The sequence below is a fragment of the Alosa sapidissima genome, chromosome 12 (genome assembly GCF_018492685.1).
Source record: "Alosa sapidissima isolate fAloSap1 chromosome 12, fAloSap1.pri, whole genome shotgun sequence".
Classification (NCBI taxonomy): domain Eukaryota; kingdom Metazoa; phylum Chordata; class Actinopteri; order Clupeiformes; family Clupeidae; genus Alosa; species Alosa sapidissima.
In genome coordinates, this window is record NC_055968.1 from 17,917,858 (window position 1) to 17,944,962 (window position 27,105).

Here is a 27,105-nt window from a genome sequence, read left to right on the forward strand (position 1 = left end):
AAATCCACGAGAATAAAACGAGAAAATAGGGTTAAAATAAACTAAAAATTATTCTGACAGTAATTTCAAGAATGTAAACCCGAAGAACAATTAGACAAGAACTATTACCCAAGTTTCTTTATCAATCCCATAGTGATGCTTTTGTAGGCTAAATCAAAAATATCCTAAACCTAGTCCAAGAGTTCTCCACGAAATCATTTCACTGTTTGATGAGTAGCTTGTGTAAATAACCTGACCTGCTTTGACTTCTCACTCACAATCTCCCACCCACCTTTGGTATAGCATACTCAACCATGCCCTTGGAGGGAGGCAACAAGTGAAGGACTTGTTCTGGGGATGGTCACTTGTTTCGTGCTAGAGACACCATATTTAACGGTTTACTGCAAGAGGAAAGGATTTATAGGCTACGAGAGGGAAAAACATTTCTCTCCAACAGGTGGATCACGACCAAAGGATTAAGTTGAGGGTGAAATTTTACAGAAAAGATTGTTCACCACAGGAATCTAACAACAACTGTCCAGCACACGTTCAGGTAATTGCGTTTGATCCAAGGTTGAAAAATAAAGCTGCGAATTTGTAAATACAGTCGCTTGAAAGAGAACAGGAGACGGCATTTTACAATGCTTTATGTAATTCGTAATCTACGAGTTTCTTAGCTACCAGTTTCTGTCTGCATTCCAGAATCAACAGGACGTTCAGGGCAACGCGCTTGTGTGTAACCAAATTGCAGCTTAGGCTACTATTACTCGTTCTAAATATGAAGTGTTTTATACACAAACACACATTAAACACACATTACGGAATAAGTCTGCCTGTTATTCTTTCTGTTTTACCACAAAGGATAGAGTTTGTGTCAAACTGAAAGTTGATCTTTTTTTATTTATTTGTTCGAGTGTCATGATGAAAATGAATGTCCATTTGGATAACGGGATAGCACACTCACACACTCTCTCAACTATATCAAATAACCTGCAGGTTGTATGACTGACTTGTGACAGTGGTGAGGCACCACAATGCTGGCAGTGTGTGTTCTTTTGGGTCTAGGGTCAGAGTCTGTGTTTTGCAGTGACCCCTTTGAGAAGCCTTCCAGTCCCTCCGCAAGAATTTACATGACAGTGTGCTGTGGGTTTGTTGATCCTCAACACCATTTTGTGGACATGTTGTGAAGCACTGGGTTGTAACTGAGTGTTTTATGAGTCTGAAGTCCAGGCCCTTGCCCTGTTATTGCTGTGTGGTTTCTCAATACACCTGATCTGTCCAGTGCTGCTGAATGTATAGGATAACTGTCATGAAATGTTTAACAGTTAGGGTAGGGTATCTGGGTAATAAGGTATTTATTTCCTGAAAATGAACATAATGCTGGATTATTGTAAAATTTCATAATTCCCAATAGGTTTTAATATCACCTCAAGGATGTTGGGAATTTATTTATCTATGTGTTATAGTTTTTGACTCAAAATGAGGGAATTCTGTCACATATGTGTGACGCTATAGTTCCTTAAGAGCACCTGTGTCTTTCCAAGAATGCCACACAGGCTTGCTGGACGGATACAGTGATGCCTTTCACAACATAAACAGAGGGATCCCTGGGCAGACACCTGATCCACCATTCCAACTGTACCCCACCCCCCTCTCTCTCTTTCTTTCTGAAGAGTAACCAGACAGTGCATCTCTTGTCTTTCCCCCTCTGTCTTTTAACTATGCGACTTTTTTTCTTGTCAAATACCATGGCAACACAGCAACCCACCACTAGCAGTCTTGACTTTTCTGAACAACAAAGAGAAGAGGTTGGGGGAGGAGGTTCTGTACGTGAGGGGACGAGGCTTAGATTGAAGACTTCATGTAAATCATCTGTGCCAAGACTTTTGTGCTGCCTGAATGCAGAGCTTTGCAGAGTCTCCAGATACATTAGCTCCTCAACACTGGTATGTAGTGAAAGTTGCTTCATAATGGGGCTACCTGATAAATTAGCAACTCTTCGCATGTAACAAGCTCCAATGAAACAAAGTTACATAATGCCCATTGACATCTCTGTTAACAGCTAGCTCCTGTGAAAAACGTGTTTTCACAAACGCCACAAACCTTTTCATAAGAATGGACATTGTTTACTCCACAGCATGACTTCACTAGTGTATCTGCAAACCAAACAAAGCAAAACAAACAATCATAAAAACTGGCAGATACTGAAGTCCAAGCATTTCAAAGTCGGGCAGACAATGAGAGGGATTGAGAGTGACTCCCACAGGGTCTTGGCAGGAGACACAGAAGCATTGTGTTCTTGAACTCAGACTGCTGGTACCAGCCTCCCCGTGTGGTTTCTGAGTAGTGCCTCGCGGTCATCTCTATCACATCACTGCTACGTCGCCTCAGACATAGATGGATGCCACAGTTGTGCGTCCGTTGGAGGGACTGAATACCCTGGCAATCCAGAGTTCTCGCGAAAGCACAATCTGAATTGTCTCTGCAAGACACTCTGGCAACGAGTAATGATGCATGTTACTTTTACCCCTTGCATCGCGAGGAACCAATCACATCGGTGTATCTGATATAGGGGGGCCAGGCGAGCTAAACAGATGACGACAAAGCTGCAACGAATCAGTCAGTAAACATTGGTCGTCGTGTTATCCAATTGTGTCGAAGTCCGGAATCAGTCAGTAAACATTGTTCGTAGTGTTATCCAATTACGTGCAGTAAATTTTTCAAATGCATGCTTGGTGCCGCCCCTCGAGTTGGCCATTTTCATTATTCGTGGCCAGACCCTACTCTTTCTAGGTTTGAATTTTCCAGGCTAGAGACTGAAGGTCTCTCTTCAGTGATTCTGTGCACATGTTACTTTTAGTTCAAGTTCACAAAGTATCAAGTGCACTTGTGAGACTGTTGAGTTGTGTCTTCTTGTAAAGTGGGTCAAGACAACAACACAATTCAGATTCATCCAGATAGGTCTTCTGCACCATAAACATATAATGTTTGCCATGAGATGTAACTTGTTAAAAGGTGTATGCTTTCCCCTCCTTTCCTTTTGGCACTCATCTGACCACAAAATGATTGACTGTATGTTATAATAGAAATTCTAATAACAATGCTGCTCCTTTTTTCCTGAAGCTCCCACTTTCCTGTTGGAACCATGTTTGAGAAAGACAACTACGACAGCCCCCCTGTGTACAGCCCGCCGTACAGCCCCACCAATGGCTACGGTCCGCCGGCGAGTTTCCACGCCTCGAGGACCGAGCTGGACGCGTACCCAGCTCCCCCGGGATCTTACTACATCGAGGACAAGCCCCAGCTCTTCTACAAGCTGTTCTCCCCTCCGGGCATCGTCAAGGCCATGCTGGGCCTCATCGTGGTGCTGTGCCTAGGCATCTTCGCCTGCGTGGCCTCCACACTCGTCTGGGACATGCAGTACAGCGGCTACGGGATGGGGGGCTATGGCACGGGAGGGATGGGTTACGGTGGTGGTTACGGTTACGGCAGCGGCTACGGAGGTTACGGGAGCGGCTACGGGAGCGGCTATGGGAGCGGCTACGGCTACTACAGCTCCTACCCAACACCGTACTCGGCTAAGACCAGCATGATCGCCATGGCGGCCATCAACTTCATTGCCGCGCTGGGCTTATTCGTGGCCTGCTTCTCTAAGAGCAACACCTTCCGCAGCCGCAAGTTCTTCCTAGTGGTGCTGGTGGCCAGTGCCATCCTGGCCTTTCTGCAGGGCATCATCAACATTGTTTACATCGTGGGGGTCAACCCCATGGCCCAGAGCTCATCCAGCATGTACCTCAACCCCATGCTGATGATGTGCCAGAACATGTACAGCACAGGGGTGTCCAGTATGGGTGGAGTGGGAGGCTTCCCCATCTACAACCAGTACTTGTACCACTACTGCTATGTGGACCCACAGGAGGTGTGATTCTGTTAACTGCTGTTAAGTCAGAGTTACTAGTGTTAAAGGAACACGACAGCCTTTTGAGAAATTAGCTTATTTGCCGTCTACCCTAGAGTTAAAGAAGAGGATGCAAACCCTTCTCTTCTCTGTGTGTGCTAACACTGGGGTAGATGGCAAGTAAGCTCATTTCTCAAAAAGTTGGCGTGTTCCTTTAAAGGATAATTCCGGTATTTAGCACTTTGAGTCACTTTTCTGGTTTGTTTTGGATGAACTAGAGTGGTAGACACCGAAATTTTGACCATGGGTCCTGTTTCGACTTTCTGACTCGTTTTGAATCGCCTTTAATAACTGTTTCAGAGTGGCTGGCTATGGGCATGCACAAACATGTCCTTAAAACAACCCTTAACGTTCGTTTTCAAAACTGTGCAACACCACTCTAGTTCATCCAAAACAAATCAGAAAAGGGACTCAAAGTGCTAAATACTGGAATTAACCTTTAAAGGTGCTTTAAGTGATGCCACGCGTTTTTTAGGCTAAAACATTTTATGTCACTTACTGCAAACATCACCTAACCAACTGCTAGCTGTCTGTGTCCTGACACTGTAAAAAAACATGATCTCTGTGGACAGTCCAGGCTCCAAAAACGGCAACTAAAACAACCTGGGCAAACCTAGCCCATAAAAACATAACAAACTGATCCAGCAAATCACAGACGAGATGCGCGTTTAGGAGAGTTTCAATTGCACGGGAGCAGCACGGGAGGGAGGGGGAGGAAGTGGCGAGCTAGCTCTCTGTTTTGTTTGAAAGTCAACAGAAGTGACGTTACCCAGCATCGCTTAGAGCACCTTCAAGTCAGATTTGATAGAAACTAGTACAATTTGATTGTATCATGTGTCAGGAACCTCTGTTACATTTTTAATTGGAAAACTTTTATTGGAAGTCTACATTTTACTCTAAGAGTGAGTTTTATTTCAGTGTCAGTCAAAAAACCAGCATGAGAGATCATGTGAGTATGTTTTCCCCCTTTCCAGGCTGTGGCAATGGTTTGTGGCTTCTTAGTTGTCATTGCGCTGGTGGTGATCGCTGTGTTCGCCCACAAAACACGCAGCAAGATTTGGCGCTATGGCAAGCCCAACATCCACTGGGACGAGCCACTGACCCGAGGACCAGAAGGCAGAGATGTGGAGGACTGGGTGAGTGGTGTCTCTCCACATGTGTGTGTGGAAAAAGATCATCCTGAGTTCAAAGTCCACCTGTCATGGTTTTATGATGAATGAGATTAGAATAGGTTTTTGCACAGGTCATCAAAACTGCTCGTGATGTATGTGTCAGCCTATGTTATGACTTTATGTTATGACAACAATTGTGCATCTCAATCCTGTTCTATGTTACATTATGCACATACACACACATACTTTGTGTCCTGTGCCATCTATACACCCAACTATAAGACACATGTATTGAGGAATATTGCTAACTTTTCATAACGTGTTAGTTGTGAAACTATCTTTATTTTCCATTCATTATTTAGTAGGTGATGTGGTAACACTTTCTATTAAGGTTGTATTTATAACGCCCTATGAATGCATTCATAATGTTTTATAAGGTGTCTATAAAGCATTGTAATGCTCATTATTACCATCTATATGTATTCACAAGTCGTCATAACCAATTTCATGATGCATTATGACAGCTAATTATGAATGATTATAATTTTAATCTGAATAATGCATTATAAATATGTCAAGATCTGCCTACTCACTTGTCAGTTTTATGATGCATCATAACTACTTTGCTTTGCTAAATGCGTATAGTGATGCATAAAGAGTTTTGACTTCTACTGTAGTCCTATATATATCTATAACTATAAGTATATGTAATAAAGTTATACTATATACAATATATATAAAATAATTTATACATCTCCCTATAGCACACAATTATAAACAGCTATGCAATATCATAAGTGTTATTTGTCAGCTCTAAGTAAAGTGACAGGAATATGACCCTATTATTAACAGATATAAGTTCACTGAGTAATTAAAGGGTGCAATGAACTAAGTATCGAGTCTAGCATCTTTACCCCATATGCACAATATTATAAATCACTATGTTAATGTCATAGGTGTTATTTGTCAGCTTTAGGTAAAGTAGAGCAAATGAGGTGTTGTTATTAATAGATATAAGGTTATTATAAACAAATATGAGGCACAATGAAATGAGAGCCTGGACAGTAAAGACAAAAGGAATGACAAATGAAAATAAAGTGAACTAAATGCATTCCTTTTGTCTTTACTGTCCAGACTCTCATTTCATTGTAGAATAATATGGTCATATTCTTGTCACTTTACTTAGAGCTGACAAATAACACTTATGATATTGCATAGCTGTTTATAATTGTGTGCTATAGAGAGATGTATAAATTATTATAACTTTATTAAATATACTTATAGTTATAGATATATATATAGGACTACAGTAGAAGGCAAAGTAGTTATGATGCATCATAAAACTGACAAGTGAGTAGGCAGATCTTGACATATTTATAATGCATTATTCATATTCAAATTATAATCATTCATAATTAGCTGTCATAATGCATCATAAAGTTGGTTACGACGACTTGTGAATACCTATAGATGGTAATAATGAGCATTACAATTCTTTATAGACACCTTATAAAACATTATGAATGCATTCATAGGGCGTTATAAATACAACCTTCATAGAAAGTGTTACGGTGAGGTAAACATTTTTATTATACTTTCTAGTTACTAGTTGGATAGGTTAGGTGTTTAACAAGGGGATATGTTGTGACAGAGATCTCAAGATCAATCCACAACAAGAAACAAGAACTTTTTAGTCATTTAGTCAGATTAATCTTGGAGAAATGAGCAGCCCGACTCTGATAAACATCGATTTGCAGAGGGCAATATGGGATAGTCATGCATGGCAGCATTCCCAGTTTCTGCCTTACCCTCCCTCTCCCTCCATCTTCTCTCTATTAATTTTGACCTGTCACTGCTTTTGGTAAACTTCACCAGCTTCTCACACTCATTTTTGGTGCTAAAAGCCTAGTTCCTTCTGTGCTGTCATCAACCCATAATAGCCCACCAAACCACTGAACTCCAGTCTGTGTTGTCATTTTGGTTTTACAACCTACGTCCACTATTTCCTGCCTTGAAACTGTAAGTGTGATTGTGGAGGAGAACCAAGCTACCCCTTATCTCCTTATTGGCCTAGTGACTTAGCTTGGGTGAGTGCAGGCTGGGTGTCACATGACTTCGCCACGGCGCTGCTGATAGTGACCTGTTTGTTTATGGTCTGCCCGGTTTCACTTGGGATGATAATTAACCAGCCCCTGTGGAACTATGAGTTTCTAGAGGCTTCAAACGGACTATTTAAACACTCAGAGGGCATGACTATAACGTCCGACTTCCCCGCTGTTGTTACACTATAACGACAGAGGCAGCCGAAAGCAACAGGTGTTTGAGGAGCATTTATTTCTTGGAAAAGATTTCGTCATTAAATATTGAGAAAATGACCATCTCTCTCATGGACATGCCTTACCGAAACATGTATTTCTGATTTATTAACACAAATTTACAGGAAAAGGGGAGGAAACTATTTTTACACTAGGGTATGTGCCCTGGAATAAAACTGTGTTTTCAACACTGTTTCAAACAGTGTTGCACGCTCATTTACAGGAATCAACTGTTATGTTGCTGGCAGGGAGCGCCGTTGATATACAACCTTTTGGGTGTGGAATGAAAACGGATATACCCAAAGTACAGAATTACTGTAAGAATATGGCTGTATCAATCGAGCCACAAACACACGTAGTCCCAACACGTGATGTATAATGCATACATTTATTTTAGAAGTATGCCACATATTTATTGAGTAACTTGGGTTAATTAACTTGACTAGTGTTTCCTCATGATTTTTGTAAGCTTACAGTAACAACAGCAACAACAACACATACAGTAGATAGCTAGTACCTTATCCAGTAACTTATGACACAAACACAAATACAGAACAAGTAAAAAACACTCACAACATTGTAAGGATGGAAATCCAATGTGAGATGACAGTCTATCCACCAGATTTAGATAGATAGATAGATAGATAGATAGATAGATAGATAGATAGATAGATACTTTATTGATCCCCAAGGGGAAATTCAAGCAAGATTCAAGATTTCAGATCACATTTATACATTTATATAATGTTAGAGCTTTTCTAGGTACCCAAAGCACTTTACAGTAATGGGAGACACCACTACAACCACCACCAGTGGTTTTGTATTCTTACAGTAATATAGCCAGACTAAGTGTGACTGTGACTGTAGTGTACCCAGACAGGGACAGTTACAGAACAAGCTGTGTCAAGCTATGACTCATGAGTGATATCACATACACATCAAGCCAGAGTTTGAGTCATGAGTGCTCTGTGGCTCTGTTGACCTCACCCAGTAGCAGACACACATGTGTACACACACACACACACACACACACACACACACACACACACACACACACACACACACACACAGACAGACAGACAGACACACACACACACACACACACACACACACACAGGTTTCAATCACTTTGCTGTTGTAACATTCTACACTGCGTATATTTCATTTCCTCTGTGTATGGGTTCAAATAGTTATTTTAGTTAGGCTTTATGTTAGGCCTGCAGACATGTAGTCAGTCAAAGCATCTAAGCAATAAAAGCTTAGTCTATGGCATATTACACTATCAGTGAATGAAGAATGCTTTTCTAGTTTTATGTTATGACATTGATAACATTATTTTGAACACATGTAGGGGACATTTTGCTGAGTTGTTCTGTGTCATTGTACAGTAAGCTCTCTGATAAGGCACATGTGATGTAGTTCACTTCTAATCTTTGGATAGGATTTTCTCTGTAGTCTATTAGATATGTTTGTTGCCTCAAGTAAAAGCACATCAATTGGAAAAATAAATGAATTTCTACCACGAGCACAATGGCTCTGGATACAGCTAATTGCATTTGTTTTGATTCACCATCGACTGGTCAACCCTGACACTAAATGATCTCATTAGTTCAGCTCAATAGCCCACTTTCAGTCTAAATTTGCTCAACCATCTGCCTTGGTGAGCTCATTTTTAGGGGAGCATTGAGAAGAGATTGTTAGTGTCAACATTTTGTAATTCATTTGTCTGTGTCATATATGTATCTGTATGTATCACTGATCATTTGTGACATTACAAAACACTGAAAGGTATTCTGTCTTCACATAATTGTGATGAGAGAATATGGCAAATGTAATGAAACCTTAGAAATGAATAGCGTTGAAAATGCACACATTCACATTGCTGGCTTTGATCAGTAATACATGTGAAATATAGTATAAGCTTCTATTGGCTGTTGGAATATTCGGATTTGGTAGATTTAATGCTTTGATTACTGTTTGACTGTTGCTTCAGGAGGCGAAGAAAACGTCACTGTGACCAAGTCCTGACGGTCTTGGATGCATAATAGCAATTGTCTAGCAGGGTTAGCACAGGAAGACAGAAAAAACAGATCGCAGCATGTGTAAACTAACAATGGAAGAAAAGGTCTGTGTGGTTCCTGATGGTGCTTAGCCCTGCTCAGGCGGAGAGCTCTGGGAAACAGGGGGGCTGACTCTGATGCTGGACCTTCCCTGGCCCAGTCCTGCAGCCCCAATGCATTCTTCTCCACCCCACCCCACCTCTCCCTGGTTTCCAATCCAACCCCTGCACACAGCTCAGTGGTCACAGAGAGCTCCATGGCGAGGGGCATTGTTGAAATTCTTGGATGACTTGCACTCTTCAAAGGTGGCTTTCCCTCTCGCAGCTGGGAGGAAAGCGTGCCCCACCCCTGTGATTATTGTTCCTCCCGGTTCTTCCTGCTGTTCGTGCGTACATCTGTGCAGATAACATGTCAGAAGCTGTGCCAGACTAAGAGCAGAAAAATGACTACAGTAATATAGCAGGTGGATCGAGGCTGTAGTGTTATGGGGGGGGGGGAAAACATGGTGTCCCCAATAATGAGGATCATTTAAGTAAGAAGAATGCAGCGCATCACAAAAACCACTTCAAGCATGCATATCAAAGGCATGGGCGGAAAACAGCTGAGAAACTATTGGCATGGCCTGTAATAATAATAGCTTGTTTTCCTCAAGTCAGAAACGCCAGCATTGCATCTGCATCCAGACTGGACCATCTACAGAGATGAAACTGATAGACTCTATTGTGTGTGAGTAAGCCTGAGCCCTGCGATCCCTCTCACATCCTCATCCCCCTGTTAGCTTGTACCGGAAGAGCTTGAATACATACCCGAGGTTTCCTTGTTTACTGAATTGGAAAGCTTTTCTTGTGTGCTGCGGAGGAAGGGGCAAGCCTTAAACAAATAAAGTTAAAGGTTAAGACAATGCCGTCACCCAGGTTTAGCCAATAGTGAGAGGATGTGCACGCAAAAGCAGCTTCACAGGATGTCAACATTGCTTCTTAAAGTCATTTGGGGGAATACTTTTTGTTTTTTGTGTTTGTTGGTGTATGGTGGCTAATGGTTTGTTCATGCAACTTTGATGGGAAATGCCACTGGAACCCCATTGCCTGTGAGAGTTAGGTGTGCTAGTAAACCAGTTAACCAGAAGGGTTAATCTGAGTCACGCTCACAATGTGAGCTCGCCTTCCAATTTCATGCTTCATTGCCCATCCAACCTGAAAACGATGACCGCCATATTTCTTTTCTCTGAAGAAAAGTCAACCTCCATAGCAGGCCAGGTCATATCAACAGTTGCAGTTTCACCCCATCTGGCAGGTGCAATTGCAATTTATCCTAGTGTCTATTACGTTTTTGCCGTTCATGTCTTTTGTGTGCATTGCCTTGTGTGTGCTCTTGGATTCTGCTGACAGCTGAGATTTCTCATTGACCACGATAATGAGAAGCTGTTAGCCATACCTGATGTGGTTAATAGTGGGGTTGCATTCCTTGTGGAGGCCTCTGTTTTTTAAGAGCTCAGTAACAGAATTGTCCAATGACCCGTGTCAGATTAAAAAAAGGAAAAAAAGGACCCTCCAGACTTCAAAGATATAGCTATATGTCACAAGACAGATATGCTGTGTGGTGTTGATTTTTTTTTTTTGTCTTTTCTACATTCTCTGTTAGGTGAACAATGTTGAGGACGCACAGAGTGTTCAGGACGCGCCCACGGTGGTGATTTCTGAGAAAGCCGCACCTCTTCTGAGCAAAGCAAACAGCATCATTCTCTCCACCCCTCCCAAAGATGAGAGTATGTTCAGCACCGACACGTACAACAACACTGGGTATGTATGATCCATGTGAAAGAGAGAGGGAGGGAAAGAAAAAGAGGAAGAGAAAGAAAGAGTGGGGAGGGGGCAGAAACAAATATGGGGAGGGGGGGGTCTAAGACTTCAGACAAGTTTCACTAAATCCATATAAACATGCAATATTGAGTTGCCCTTGAGGACCCTCTTGCAACTGAGGAAATGGTTGGACCCCCTTAAGCTTTAGACCTTCATAACCTGCTTTAGACACAGCCTGCTCAGAGTCACAGAGGCTTGCTATTATCTGTCCAAGGAATTCTGAATCTCAAAGTCATTTTTAAATGTTTTGATTCCCTTGAAAGTGAAAATGACTTTTCTTTCTCGGACAGGTATTTTGACCGTTCCGTCAGCCGTCCATCGGAGCACCTGTCCCATGGTGGAGAGGTCAGCTCTAGTCCCTCAGAGGAGACCGGAGGGGTTCGCAAACCATCCGCCAACCGGGCCAGGAGAAAGCGCCGCAACACAGACTTTGACGAGTCTCAGTACGAGACGGAGTACACCACAGGGGGAGAGACCAGCGAGATGGACAAGGATATGTGGGAGAGGTGAGGAGCCAGTGCTGAGGAGGCAGTGAAGGAAGCTCACACAAATGTAGAAGCAAAGCAAAGTTTTGCTCTGAACTCTTAGATATGTTTTCAACAAAAGCATATAAAAGACTGAAAAAGTGCCTCCGCATGTTGATATATAGAAACACGGACATACTGTATGCAAAATATAATACTTCCATGGTCAAATTATGCATTTCATGTTTTAATGTGTGTTTACATGTCTTAATTGTGCTGTCAAAAAAGACTAAGTTGTTCGATTGGAGCTTAGTTTGAAGCTAGGGTGAGTGTTTTTAGATGTCATTTGTATCAACATGGTGGGCTGCCCCTCTGCTGCACTCTGGGCTTGGAAGGGTGAGCGCGTAATCTTTTCAAGCATGCAATTCCACATGGTTTTGTAATTTTCCACAATTAGGGATTTGGGCCAAAGGTACGTGAGTGTGAGTGTGTGTGTGTGCGTGAGAGAGAGAGAATGTGTGTGTGTGTGTGTGTGTGTTGTGTGAGTGTGAGTGTGAATCCTGCTTATCTGCTTTTCACTCTTGATGAGCTCCCGAAGGAATGCGTCAACATCCCGTCCACAATAATGCAGTTGCGGCTTACCCAAGTTTTTTTTCTGACCCATGCAGAATGCAGCATGTGGAGTGCTGACCGTTGCTTTGCAGTCTCGTGACTTTTTTATGAAGCTGGCGTTAGGCCAAAGCCCCTCAACAGTACAAAGGCAAAGTTTTGGAGCTGTTGTTAATGCCTGGTGCCTCTGAAGAAGGCGAGGGGGATTATGCTGTTATATACTTTGCTTCTTTTCCTTCTAAATTCCAGACGGAGGGAGTAAAGTAAACATAGTTCTACAAAAAAAAAGAAACCGTTTTTATGTAGGTCAGCCTGGTTAATCACTTCAGATTAATGAGTCATTTACCATAGAAAAGGCGTTTTTGATTTGATTTTGTTTTTTTGTGAAGAATCTCTGCAAAACTTTTGGAGAACATTTAAGTGTGAAGTAAGTGTAAGTGTAAACAGGCACCCAGACTTTCTCCATTTCAGAGATAGAACAAGCAGAGCTCCTCTCAAGAAAACATGGTCCCTGATTATACCGCAATAATCATGGGGTCTAGTCTTTCACACTAATATCCACACATTCTCAGCTTCAGCCCGCCAGTCTCTCTTCACTGCAACCTCTGTCCTCTCATCTCTCCGTTAGCATGTACCCTGTGATCACCTCGGACTCTCAGCGCCATGAGTACAAGAGGGAGTTCGATGCCGACCTGAAGCACTACAAGAACCTGTGTGCTGAGATGGACGATATTAATGACCAGCTGAACAAGCTGAGCCGTGAGCTGGACACGCTTGATGAGGGTACCGGCAAGTACCAGGTGAGACAGACAGACCACAGAAGGAGTAGCCATTGTGATGTAGCCAAATCTTAGTCTGACGCAATGCAATTTTATTAAAAGCAATGCAAAGAATGCCATTGGGTACCACTGGAATGTGTGTGTTTAGTTCTGCAAATAAGTTTGGATAACTGTACTGTATTTTCACTCACATACTGTATGTTTACCCTAAATTACATCTGTCTGACTAAATGTTTTGCAAGTGGTTGAAAGACTTTTATTTCTTTGCAGGCTGTTGCTGAGGAGTATAACCATCTCAAAGACATGAAAAGGGTAAGGGTCACCATATAGTCCATTTTCCCCAGACCATGTTTCACAATCAACTTTAAAGCTCTCTTACTGCTATGGTTCTGCTGTCAGATATCTATTTGTCAATCCAGATGGTTCTGTGCGAATATGTTACGTAGTCGTTTAAGACCACAAAACATTCCAGTTTGTGGTTGAAAACATTCTGGTTAACAATTATCTACTTTATGACTTCACTGTCCAATCTCGGCATCTTGTTATTACTTGTGTGTTTTGCCCTGCTTGATGATTGATGGGATGCTGTCTGTTCATCCATGTTTTCCTCAGATGCCTGAATACCAGTCCAAAAAGCAGCAGTGCCGTAAGTTAAGGCAGAAGCTTTTCCACGTCAAGCGCATGGTGAAGAATTATGACCGCAATCAGCCCTAAGAATTTGTAGTCTTTTCCCCTCACCACTGTATTAGACATTTAAACGTTATACACTCTTCAACTTTGGATCTTTGTAAAGACAGAAGAAAAGTGACAACACAAAAGCCTCTGTGTAGAAGGCTTTACAACATGACTATATGAGACCAAGTTCGTCTGGAACATAGACCCCCATAGTGCAGCTTCGTAGCTGAATGACTGAAGAATGAGGTGATGACTCTCTTTCATCTTTTGTCATTCCACTCTCCAACGCAAAGTTTTGGCGGCACCCACATGACCAGCTCCCACATCTCTCTGCATATACAAGGAAGCTCTGTGTCATGTGGAGAAGACTCACAAGACTTTTTTTTGTCCTCTGCCTCTACTACTACCACCTCTCCTCCCATGCAAACCGTACTATTGACGCCTCTGAGCCGTCGGGGTGTCCACACAAATCAGTGTGGATGTGTTAGCCTTATCTGCCTCCCTTTACTGTGGGAGTCCTGGGTGTGGCAGGGAAAGGTTAACATAAAGACATCTCAAAAACTGATAGGAGCTGGCTAGCGATATGCAGCGTTACTGTTTGCTCCAGATACGGGAATGGCCTCACTGATAAAGCAGCAAGAGCCAAAAGACACAGAACAAATGTTTGAGGTGGGTCGAGGAGGGCGTGCCGAGCCTGTTGAATTGAACTCTATCTGAGACTGAGACTAACCCTCTCCTTTGAGGAAGGGCACGTGATTCCATGCAGTGCCCAACAATGTGTCTTCTCTTAACCAAAGGAAAGTGTAATTTTGTTTAATTGTCCTGTATTTGTCTTTATAAGTAACTAAGTAAACATCAAAAATGGCACTTGGGGGCTTCAAGGTCAGTTGTGTTTGCTTAAGCTTACTGGGTTACCTGACCAATCATTATTGTACAGGTGTAGCAGCCATTGGCATTAAGCTATGTTTGGCTTAAAAGAACATTTTAGCATGTGATCTTTGATATTTCTGCCGCATCCCCGTATTAAACAACTGTAATGCGATTGAGAAAGAACACTGGTTAAATTGTGTGATGAGCATGGCCAAATGACTCCTTCCTGAGTATGAGATGTGAGCAGTGGTCTTTCTGGCGTACTGTTATGCAAAACTGAAAAAAATCTTCTCCAATTTGCCAGCCTTTCTGTTTCATAAGCTCATATCCAACAGGGAGTATATGACTGTGATTTTCTGGATCAAAAGTCTGCTATTTTATGATGGTGCCAAAAGTATTTTTATCTTATCATGGCCACACTAATCAACATGCTAATATGAATCAAAATGAAACACATGTAGATTTTCATGCTGTTGAAAATGATTATTTTTGTCTCTGCATTACCATCACTGAAGGTATTGGCTTACTCACATCACCTTTGCATGATGCATTGTTTCTGTATCATTTCATGAAGGATTTTTTGTCATTTGTATATTTTCATGAAATTTTCATCTCATTTTCATATCATCTCATTTTCTTTTTTAAAATATGAGTGTTATTTTCTAATGTCTGCATTAGAATAGCATTTTGTCATGTTATGATCAGTGTTTTGTATCTAATCTTTGTAATTAATAAAAAAGGAGGAAAACAAGCATGAACCCCCTCCGTGCATGAACACACACACACACAGGCACATGCAAACCGTGCACACGCCCCGCACACACTCTCTCTCATACACACACACACAATCAGACAGCATTTTGACTATATTCAATAGTATTGAATTAATTTGGTCATGTGGGGACTTGGCCTCCAGGTGGGGCTGTTGGAATTCACAGTGCTGTTGCCTTGTTTTTCGGTGTTCCTACTGGCACCTACTTAAACCCTTCAGCTCCTATGGACATGGAGCCTAGTACAGAACGCAACACTCGGTTCCTGTCAGAGTGGTCAGCCGGCGCCAAAAAGCTATCAATGATGATAAGTCTAATTTCCATAATGACCAAAAAGGCTCATACTCATAAACTGTTAGTCCACACCAGATTAGAGTTGCTCTTGGTTGCACCCTGCTGGCCGAAGAGGCAAGTGCAGCAGCAAGACAACTGCTAAGCTATTCCGTAGACACAGCCATCACACCAGCATCATTTGTAGGATTATTAAGAATCATAGACTCTCACTCAACCCTACAACCCTGTACCATTGGTTTAAAATGAGAAAGTATGTGATTTAATTATCTTAAAGTTTAAGTGATATCTGAAAATATTATGGAAAAAAACATGTTACTAAAGACTGATACATTGGTCTTTCATGTTGTAATGTGTCATTTTAACAACATGCGTGTATGTGTAACTTTAACTGTAAACTTTATTTATTATTTTTAACAAATGCTGTGATGTAGAGTATCAGATGCATTTATACAACAGTCTCCTTCACAAAATTGGGTTCATATTTTTATTGGTAGTAGTATGCAAAAATATCTGATATTTTCCATGGTTGGCAATAGGAAATTCTGCAACATTCAGGCTGAACTTTGTTGATAAAAAATTACATTAACTACACAGTTAAAATACTGAGATTGTGTAAGATTTGCATTCATATCATCTTGTCATTTACATGCCGGCGCCATTTTTCAAGTAAGACATTTGGTTATGTCAACGACTTTGACAGTGTTGCAGTCCATGGCAATATCTTACAAAATATGCATCTGACTTCTCTACCCCCATGTGATTTTAGTGGCTAACATCCCTAAAATCCACAGAGAGTCCAATAAAACTACTTTAAAGTTTAATCTCACAATCAAGACGCTGCAGGTCTGGCAAAAAGTTGAATCCCTTTTGGTCATCCCTCATATATGGAGGTTTCTCTCCTTCCAACTATAAGGTTTTTAGACAACATTTGTACCTGTCAACTTTCCATTCATAGAATCTGGTATATAATTAATCATATTTTGAGGTAATGAACAACAGAATGTCTTGTACATAGAAAGCTTTTACACTGTTAAAGTTGCCTATACACTGAGAGTTACTGACACCTTACAATGGCACTGTGGGACTGTAATACCCGGTGCAGTCTACATTATCTGCACAGAAGCCATATGAAATCTCTGGATAATCAAAAACAAACAGTTAAAAACAAAAAGCTGCTCCCTTTGGCTGTGGGAACTGAAAGAAGTCCAGTTTTGGTTGAGGTAGCATGGGATGTGCCCTGTGGTCCTGGGCCCAGTTTACGCAAAGGACTCATAATGCTGATCTGAGGTCAGTCTTAGTTTTCGCTGTACACATGGACAAGCAAACCAGCTGACAAACAAATAAACAAAACATGACCCTAAATCAGCATGTACTTTGCAACATGTGCCAGAGGCCTGAGCTCTGGGGTCACCACACTGGGGCGCTTTGGATGAGGCAGGACGCAGGTGTGCCAGAGGGCTGACCGACGACCTACTGGCCCGGCGCATAGGGCCAGCTGATGGAGCTGCCTGACAGCTGCATGTCGCGGATGAGCGTCTCGATGGGCGTCTTGCCCACCAGGCGCATGAAGAAGAGCTGGGAGATGAGAGAGGCGGGCACGGCGCGGAGCGCGGGTAGGCGCAGCAGCAGGCGGCCAAAGCGCTGCGGCTGGCTCGGGTACTGCATGCGCTCGTACTCGGTCAGCGCCACCTGGGCCTTCTCCTGCAGGCTCTCCACGTGGACCGGGTCAGATAGGCCACATGCATCTGACAGAGGGACAAACAGACAGCAGTCCCCAGAAAGAGGAGAGGAAAACAACATGAATGAGATAGATATTCTGCAAAAATTGGTTGTGGTAAATGGTCAATGATCTCCCCCATGTTATGATATTTTGAGTGTTTTAATACCGTATATTTACAATTTGTTTGCCCAAAACACAATAAGTATTTCAATTATGTTCAACTGAATGTTTCACCAATACTTAAATGGTCTTCCAGGAGCATGCTGTAGTGGCAGAGATGTGTAAAGATTTTCACGAGAGGTAGAAATTCCAGAGCTAAACCTGCAATCGTCAGCTTTCCCTGTCTTTGGTGAAATTGTACAATCATGCAACAGTTTTCTACTGTCATTAGAGTTAAATAATGGTAGTGAACGTTTATCACTATCAACTCTAATTCCCATTGGTAGCCTAAGGTGGCTAATCATGGCTGCTTTCCCTTAATTAATCAACCACTTTGGAGGTGGGGAATTTTCAAGCCCCAGCTGACCTGACCCCTTCAACAAGGCAAAATGGTAGTAGTCTACGTTAAAATATTTTTTCACATTTCGGTTGCACATTACATTTCTCGGTCCGCTAGATCAGATGGTATTTTAATTCATATGTCGATCTGTTTATGACTCATATGTTTGTGTGTGGCTATTTTGTTTTAAATATATGATCTTCCTTGTCAAAAAAAGAAAGGCATTGTTAAAGATAATCACAAAAAACCCGACACTTTGAGTAGGCCTACCACTGTGACATCAGTATTACATCAGGCCTATTGCTAAAATACTGTACATACCAAACTAGTTAGCTTTTATCAGGGCTTACTGTCTGTTGCCATTAGCCAGGTAGCTCGGTAGTTGTTGACAAATATTGCATATTAGGGGTACAATGGATCACAAAACTCATGGTTCGGATTGTATCATTTTCTATTTAGGCCTAATATTCTTAAAGAAACACACCACCTTTTGGGGAAATTAGCTCATTTGCACTGTACCCCAGGAGTTGGATAAGATGATTTCTTCTCTGTGTGCGTGCAAATGCCCAAGGGGGTAGGCAAACATTCGGAGAGCGTCTTGGAGGTTAGAAGTTGACCACTTAGAGTTAGCATTCCATTGGCTCTCATTCATTTTAGGGTCACTTTGACATCAAATAACGTTACATCTGAAGCGCTTTAAGCCTTTTTTCGGAGAGAAGTAATGGGTCAATCCATTTGTATTGGAAATCCCCCACCCGAGTTGGAAAGTGTACATCTATTTCACCGAGACACACCCCCTTTCGGAATTCTGACTGTCCACCTCGGGGTTCCTGAGAGTACACCGAGCTGAATGTGTGAGTTGAAAACAAAGATGGCTACGCCCATAATTGCTGAAGTTGAGATGTGTTTTCTTTGTATTTGTACTATAATGGTTGATTTAATTTTAAATGCTTTTACACACTTGATTACATTACTGCTTTCAGACATCCCAAGTCTCCCGGAAGTTCCGGGAGTCTCCCGCATATTGATAGCGGCTCCCTGACGCCCGCAAATTAGATAAAATCTCCCGGAATCTGGAGCGAGCGATCAAGAGCGCGCACGCGAGAGGGAGACCTAAAATCACGTGTGCATCTGAGTGTAGCGCGCACACGACAGGGGGGAGAGAGAGGGGTGGTGCGTGTGTGTCTGAGCGCATCCAAGACAGAGAGCATCCTGATTGGCCTGTTTCGATAAATCAACCAATCAGTTTTCAGTGTAGGCGGGCTTTTTATCTCTTTTCTCCCGAACTAAATCAGTTCAGTGTATCTAGGAACAGGAGAGTCACGGCAGAGTCAGTGCCCCCAAAAAAGTAAAATGTAAGACCCATTTCAAAGTGTACCCTTGTTTATAAGAGTAAAAAATAATGATAGGCCTAGTCTTGCATGCTGCACTGTTTGTAACAGTGTTAGCATTGCCCATGGTGGGTTAAATGATTGCAAAACTAGTGTCAATTCATGTGCATATTATCAGGCCTATACTAGATGGCTAGTTGCCAAGGCTACATGAAAAGACCAAACTGCAAGATCTACATATTTTATTTTCACAATTAGCCTACTTATTTGGTGTACTGACTTTATAGTATTTATATATATAAATATTTTTTTATTTATATATTTTATATATATATATATATATATATATATATATATATATATATATATATATAAAAATATATTTATTATTTTTATATATATATATATATATATATATATTTTTTTTTTTTTTTTTTTTGGGGGGGGGGCCTTCATGATACCTCCCTGAAATGACTTTTTGCAGGTTGAGATGTCTGTGCTTTAATCCGGTCACCATTTCAATGCACTGCCCAGTCTTGCTGTGTGTGCATTGAGCTGGTTTGCTAAAGAGGCTAACAACTACTGCTAGCCGCCTACTGCCCCTCATGGCTCGAGAAAAACGCGACAGCACTTGTTGAAATTAAAATTGTAAGTGTGATGAAGCTTGAATATCAATGCAAGTGTAAATCATCCCGTAGCTTGTTTAAATGAACCACAAGCTTGCTCTCGTGTTCTAGGCAAGCGCCCAGCACTACCGGGACAGCTGCTGCCCTGGTGGCGTCCATGTTCTTTCCCACAAAGACAAACTAGAACGCTAGTGCTACAAGCCAGGCAATTACGTCACGTTCACGCATACAGCTCGAGCAATCTGAGCCAAATGGTTAGCAGCTACTGGAATCCATGCATTTCCACTGAATTATTTTTGGAATCTGGTCCCTACCAATGAAGTATGGAGCTACTTTGAGCCTCGTAAATGGTGTAAAACAGTGATTTATTTGCATGGCTAGGCCGATGCCCGAGGCACCCCCATCGAAAAACTGTTAATAGCATCGGCTAACTAGCGCCAGATTTCTTTAGGTCAATATCACACCGTAATTCTCCTTTAATGTCACGTTTCTCACTTGCCTGGACTGAGGATGCGTTAATCGAAGTTGACCAACCGGAAAAGGGGTTCAAATTGACTTCACTTGCCTCTGTCAAAGTCTATGGGGTGGCTCTGTCCATTTCTTTTACTGTCTATGGCAATAACCAAGTCTGACACTGTTAGCCAACCTTAGGTTTATCTAGCCTATAGCTAAAAGGGAGCTATCGGCTTACTGGTGGGGTAGAGAGAGAAAGAGAGAGTGAGAAAGAAAGAAAGAAAGAAAGAAAGAAGTGATTGACTGATATTGAAGACAACAAGAATGAAGGAAATGTTCATTTTTTAGACAGCAAATAAACACATTTTCCCTAACTTTAAAGAACGTATGGACTTGATAAGTTTCTATAACAGAGGGTTTCTTCTAGGCCTGTGGGAAGTTTGTTCGGGAATACTAGAACATTAAGATGGTGTATAGGGGATTTTATTCATTTTCAATAAAAAGACGTCTCTGTCAGTCACTGTCAACAGCAGTTTTTTTGCTATTGGGCTCCTTCTACAGTTGTATTTTATATTACCACTAACGGCTTGCACCTTTCCCCCTGGACATGTTAGGTTACATCTAAATTTGTTTACAAGCCGAGGGATCGGTACTGACAAAGATTATCTCCGAAGAGCCAAGTTGACTAATAAGGTAATATTACACGATTTCAAACAGTCAGCTATTGCACAATTGCCATGAAGCAATTTGTTACACTCCAGGTCGTACAAGTTAATTTCCCATCACAATGAGTTTGTAACACTGTATTTCACCTCAGCTATTTATATTTTGCAACCAATATGCTGTTTACCTGTGTGCCGAACCGTTGGGGGATGGTCCATACAGATCACGGATCAACAGTGATCCATTGCCCTATTATATATTGACAACGATTTAATAATAATGACCCAGCTATTATACACACCTGGAGAGAAGAGTGCGATGGCCTTTAGGCAGCTGTACTCGGCCGAGTCCACCTGCAGCCGCGTCAGCTTGTCCACCTGGTCCTGGAAGACGCGCACCTGGTCCATGAAGGAGACCACGCGGTCAGCGGACATGGGCGAGGAGTGGAAGCCGGCAGCAGCCAGCAGTGGGGCCATGTGGAGCGGCAGCGCTGACTGCGCCGCGTTCAGGATGAACAGCTCGCTCCAGCTGAGCCGCAGCAACGCCACCTGTTCGGACACGGGCAACTCGGGGAAGTAGGGGATGTTGCGGGTCCATTCAATGGTGCTGAAGAGAAGCCGGGCAGCCAGCTCGCAGATGTTATCAATGCCCATGACTGAGCCACCAGGTTGCTGCTGCTGGCCGTACTGCGGACCATAGCGCGTGCTCGCCGGATACGGCTCTGCGCGAAGCAGCTGCGAGATGAGCTCGGATACCTGCTGGCCATTGAAAAACTCACCACCGACCAGGCCAGGACCGCCGGCACCGCTGCCCACCCCTGGGCCACCGACAAGAGAGTTGGGACTCATGCCGGCATGGGACGGAGGGATGCGACCACGTTGGACAGCTGGAGAGAAGTGCAAGAGGGGAGGACAGAGAGGGGAGTCAAGGGAGATAGAAGAAGGGAGAAGAATAGAGGGAGAAAGAAAGAAGAACATACAAATGAGATGGACAGCAATATTAGAGGCCATGTCAGGCCATGTTCATGATCACAAGAGAGATCTAGATCGAGAATATGAGAGAGACGTAAGGGACATTGGACAGCGATATCAAAGGGAGACTGGAAAGAAGAGTGAGATCAAGGGGATTTATCAGTTTAGTCATGGTGAAAGGGCACATGAGGACAGATCAATGCCCCACTGCTGTAAAAAGAACACTGGCAGCCTTGGGCTGCATTCTAAATGCTGTATCGGTATCCTGGTTTTGTACAAGTGTATAGACTGGAGCTTGAGTCGCACTAGTCTATCTGTTGTTCTCTATTGGCCATGAGGTCATACCACCAAAGACCCGCCAGTGAGTCATAGAATAGCTAATACAGTCATCATGCTGTCAAGAGAACAATAATGAAAACCACACACTTAAATCTAACAGCCGATTTAGTCATGTAAGGACTGCTCAAAATCCTATTTATCTGAAGAATTTCACATAGTGACTTGACCAGAATTTGATCATTTGTTCACGTCTCGTGCTGGTATGGTTATTAAATCTCCCTCTCTGTCCTCAGACAAACCAGATTCAATGACTGGAGCCACCAGCCCCCAAGTGTCTCTTTGTCATAGAACCCATTATAGCCACAGAACTGCCTTTTTCCTGGTAGCAGGTCCACAACCTGTCTGGCACGGGTCCTTCTTTGGAGGAGTTTTATCAGGCGACATTTATTACTGGTCTGGATTTAACCCTGTTCACGAGCCAGCTCGATGGGAAAACACACGCTATAGTGTTTGATTGTGTAGAAGGACTCTAGCGAGGGGAGGTGAGGGAGGACATGCCTCTGGCAGATGGTAGAGCCAAGTGAATGTAAGGAATCGTGAGCAGCGGGCCTTTGAGGCTACGGCAGGACAGCTGTGGTAGCAAACATGGTTGCCTTTAAATAAAGCCTTTCCCATTGTGTCCACCACAAAACAACACTATAGGTATGATTTGTTGTGATGAAAAAGTACACCTTGGTTAGAAGTGCGGATGCTACCTTCTTTGCGCATGCCAACCCGGAAGCACTTCTTCAGGCGACAGTACTGGCACTGGTTGCGGTGGTGCTGGTCTATTTGGCAATCTCGGTTCGATCTGAGGAAAGTGGAGAGAGACAACATTTTTGGTCATACAGTCAGTTTCAGACTTCTCACTCCAACTTCTCACTTCATCCTAAAACATTTGTTTATATGAAAATTAAAATGTGTTGACGACAAAGTTTTCCTCGACAGGCACAAAAGAAATCTGTGTCTCTCCTGCAAGAGATGAATATAATCTGTTTAAGTACACAATCATTCATGTGTGTCGAGACACAGGCATTGGCCGGAAGCCTGTAGTTTTTCCACTTCTGTTGGTTGACCTCCATGGTGACCGAACAAATGTGAGCTGGCGTGCTTCAAGAGCCAATCACAGGGCTGACCTTTGTCAATCATAAGCCCGCATAACCTTGGCAGTGTGCAAGCAGAGCAAAGGTCTCAAGAGTCATTTTAAACTCTGAACTACTGTGAGGGAAAACATGCTGTTGATTTAAGAGAGAAGATGGAAACAAAATAAAAGTGACGTGTTTTTAACTTCTTTGGAAACACTTGCTCATTTCATGTGTTATCATTTCAATCAGTGATACAAGCCAGCACAAATAAAAAAGGTCATGGTCTTATTGAAAGTTTATACATTCTTGAAATGATTCAGCATGGACAGACAAGAGTGGCAGAACAAAAATCAGAACTTCATGATGTCACAGGATGTTCTGTTTTTAACAAGAATGTGGATTGGGCTGGCCACATTTCAAAGGCACCTGTGATATTTGACCTTTGGATGTTATTCTGCCTCTGTTATCAATGACTGCAAGTGCGCAGACTGGAGAGCTTGTTTCTGGCATGGCATAAAACACGAGTGTGTTTTGAGTCGAGGACTGCTGTGAAATGTATAGAATAGTGGGTGAACACTTAAGTAGAGGGTCAGGAGGAATAGAGATAGAATGAGAAAATGTAGAGATAAAGAATAAGGCAAGAATTCTGTATTTATGTAAAGGAAAAACATGGCCAGCAGTTTCAACCAGAGGAAATGAAAAGGCTTAACAGACATTGCAAGATGTCATTATTTACTGGGGAAACAAGGAGCGCCTATATCCATTGGTTGCTTTTGTGTCAATGTCTATTCATTCTGTTCTCAAGGGTAATGCATTAGGGGACATGGGAGCATAAGTTCCATTCTCCTCCCTCCCACACACATCTTCATGCACATTTACACACTCAAGTTACGCAGAGAGAGACACACACCGATGCACACACACATTGATGATAAGCATGACACACAAGTCTGCTATTCAAAAGCACAATAGATCAGTGGAAGAGTAGGAGTTTGAGAAGGTCAGTACGAGATCAAAACGCAGTATGACACACCGGAAGCAAAACTTAAGAGGTGTAGCCACACACACACACCACACACGCACCCTCACCTGCAGGTGTAGTTGAGGTTACGTCGGATGCTCCTCTTAAAGAAGCTCTTGCAGCCCTCGCAGGTGAACACACCATAGTGCTTCCCACTGGACTTGTCCCCGCACACCACACAGTCCACCACGCAAGATTTGTCGTCCTCCCCCAAATCCGCGTCGCTGCCCACAGCCTGGGGCGAGGTCTCCTCTTCTTCCCCCCGTAGGTACTTGTCCCCCAGTCCATTGGTGTCCCCGTTCGGTGTTCCCCATCCCCCACTCACCATGGCCATCGCTGTTCGATTGTCAGCAACACCACCAGATGTGTGTGTGTGTGGCCTCAGATATAAAGAAATCTCAGAAAGTGCAGCTGCAACAAAAAAATGGTGTTAGCAAATCCTTTGGTTCAGCGTCAGTCTGATTCAGAGCAAGAAAAGGGCTCAGTGGTTGTTTGGTGAGTCCAAGATGAGGTGCAGTGACGTGAGGAGAGACAGCATTAAACTCCAGTCGACCTCTCTTTGCCCTCCCTCTCTCCCTCCCTCTCTTTCTCTCTCTCTCTCTCTCTCTGTTTTTTTACCCGTCACCACCTGGTGACCTGGATGCGCGGCTCCCCTGGAGAGCACGGTTCCGCTGCACCACGGCTCTCCTTTTTTTTTATTTTTTTGCTGTCACACTACTCCTTCTGTTCCCAATTTTTTCTCTGTCCCTTTCGCCTTTTCTCCCCTGCAGTCCATTCAGCGTGGTTACCCCTCGCTCGAGTTTAGAGATCTGTTCCAGAGTTCAGGACAGACAGAAGGAGGAGAAAGAGGGGGCAAAAAAAAAGGTGCGTCTGCCCTCTTTCTTCACAGGAAACAATAAATTACACTCGGATGCTCATAGTCGCTCACTGGAGGGGAAAAAAAAGACTCACGCTACCCTCCCCTCCTCTCCTGTGATGCACCACACGGTAGTGAGAGAGGGCAAAAAAAATCCCACACATACAGACACAGAGCCCCTCTCAAGCTGGAGAGAAACACCAGAGAGTGCTTGGTTCCTCCACTGCTCCTAGTATGCCTCAGCAAGAGAAAAAAAAGCAAGAGAGTGAGCTTTTACCTGCAAATACACGCTGCCCTGCCCTCAGTTCTACTCCAACAACTAGTCCAACCTGTTTTGTTTCCCTCACAGCAGTGTGTTTTCAATCAAACTGACAGCGGCGTGTCCCAGCGTTGTGTCTTTACCCCAGAAAGAATCACAGCAGGTTTGGAGAAAACCACCAAGGTCCAACCAGTTTGGGTTTGTCAGTCAAAAAACACAAAAAAAACAAGAGCGTCCTTTCAGATTAGCAGCCTGTTGTTTTTTCCTCAGGGTCTCACTTCTTGGCAATTGCCAGTGTTCCTTTTGACCCCAAAAGAAGGACTGGTTATAGTAGACATGCTGGAATCCTGTGATAAAAAAAAATTGTGTCCCCCGCCTCAGAAGGGGTTTCTAGATTACGGCCCGAAGCCGAGCAGAAGACGAGCAGTCGGTGGCGATATCCAGCTCCAGCCTGTTTTTGTGTGGGTTACTCAGGGAAAGGAATGCACGCCTGCCCGGGATAATGATAAACAGAGTTCTCCCTGTGCCGTGGCTCTCCCTTTGGCTCCCTTTAAAGGATCAAAGTTCAAGGAAGTCCCCCTCCTCTCTCTCTCTCTCACTCACTCACTCTCTCTCTCTTTCTCTGTTGCCCTTTCACACACACACACACCCACACACATAAACACACACACACACACTTACACAGACCGCATGCAGTCACACATATACACACACACACACACAAACAATCTCCTGCGTTTGTTGTCAAAACGTGGCCGGGGTCCTGCTGTCTCCGGGTCCAGCAGTGCCTGTGGGGCTCTCAAGGTAGAGTAGAGCAGAGCAGAGCTGGGGGAATCAGGAGCAGACGCAGGGGAGGGATGCCAGCCAGCCAGCTAGTCAGTCAGCCAGCCAGCCGCCTGAGCCGTCGGGGAATGTGAGCTCTCTTAGCTCAGATCAGCTTAGTCCTCTCCTTCTCTCTCTCTCTCCGTTGCTCTCTCTGTTGCTCTCTCTCTTGCTCTTTTGCTCTGCCTGCTGGGTTTTGTCAGCGCTTGCCCATCTGGCAGTAACAGCTCCAGCCTTAGGACTCCTCCGCATTCCCTGGGAAATAGTCCTGAGCTGAAAATGGTTGGTGGCGGCTCTTTCTGTTTCTCTCTTTTTTCTCTTTCTCTGGTTCCCTCCTTTCTTCTCTCTCTCTCTCTCCCTCTCTCTCTCTCTCTGTCCTTCGTGTTGTCAGTGAGTGCAAGAAAGGAGACCCTGCTCACAAGGCAGATTCACAGCTTCTGGTAAAGAAACCTTCCCTCTCTTTCTCTGTGTGTGTGTGTATGTGTGTGTGTGTCTGTGTGTCTCGCTCCCTCTCTCCTTGGCCAGTGAGTGTGTAGGAGAGGGTGAGAGCGTGTGTCTGTGTGCTCAGGGATTTGACACTGCTATTCAAGCCCTCCGGTTGCCATGGCACCCGCTGCCTTATATGGACATTAGAGTCAAAGAGCAGAGAGTGGGCCGTGGAGTAGTGGCAAAGGGCTGTGCGCGCACACACACACACACACACACACACACACACACACACACACACACACACGCAC

The 27,105-nt window shown here is 43.3% G+C and overlaps 2 protein-coding genes across 4 annotated transcripts; one reads left to right on the top strand and one right to left on the bottom strand.

Annotated features, from left to right (window-relative positions):
- The first annotated feature begins 272 nt into the window (after positions 1-272).
- si:ch73-61d6.3 (occludin) lies at positions 273-15,431 on the top strand. 2 transcript variants are annotated; one of them, XM_042056263.1, is made up of 9 exons: positions 273-532; positions 1,740-1,925; positions 3,103-3,898; positions 4,912-5,073; positions 11,066-11,223; positions 11,574-11,789; positions 12,985-13,156; positions 13,406-13,447; positions 13,748-15,431. In XM_042056263.1, the coding sequence occupies exons 2-9, from the start codon at positions 1,879-1,881 to the stop codon at positions 13,847-13,849; spliced, it is 1,695 nt and encodes a 564-aa protein (XP_041912197.1). In that variant the 5' UTR covers positions 273-532; positions 1,740-1,878; the 3' UTR covers positions 13,850-15,431. The 2 variants fall into 2 exon arrangements, with proteins under 2 accessions (XP_041912197.1, XP_041912198.1); XM_042056264.1 differs by lacking the exon at positions 1,740-1,925.
- A 783-nt stretch (positions 15,432-16,214) lies between these two features.
- Positions 16,215-26,887, bottom strand: nr2f6b (nuclear receptor subfamily 2, group F, member 6b). 2 transcript variants are annotated; one of them, XM_042056265.1, is made up of 4 exons: positions 24,500-26,887; positions 23,018-23,136; positions 21,338-21,922; positions 16,215-17,489 (listed from the first exon to the last, which is right to left on the bottom strand). In XM_042056265.1, the coding sequence occupies exons 1-4, from the start codon at positions 24,763-24,765 to the stop codon at positions 17,215-17,217; spliced, it is 1,245 nt and encodes a 414-aa protein (XP_041912199.1). In that variant the 5' UTR covers positions 24,766-26,887; the 3' UTR covers positions 16,215-17,214. The 2 variants fall into 2 exon arrangements, with proteins under 2 accessions (XP_041912199.1, XP_041912200.1); XM_042056266.1 differs by having other exon boundaries at positions 23,042-23,136; positions 24,500-26,886.
- Between the last annotated feature and the right edge of the window lie 218 nt (positions 26,888-27,105).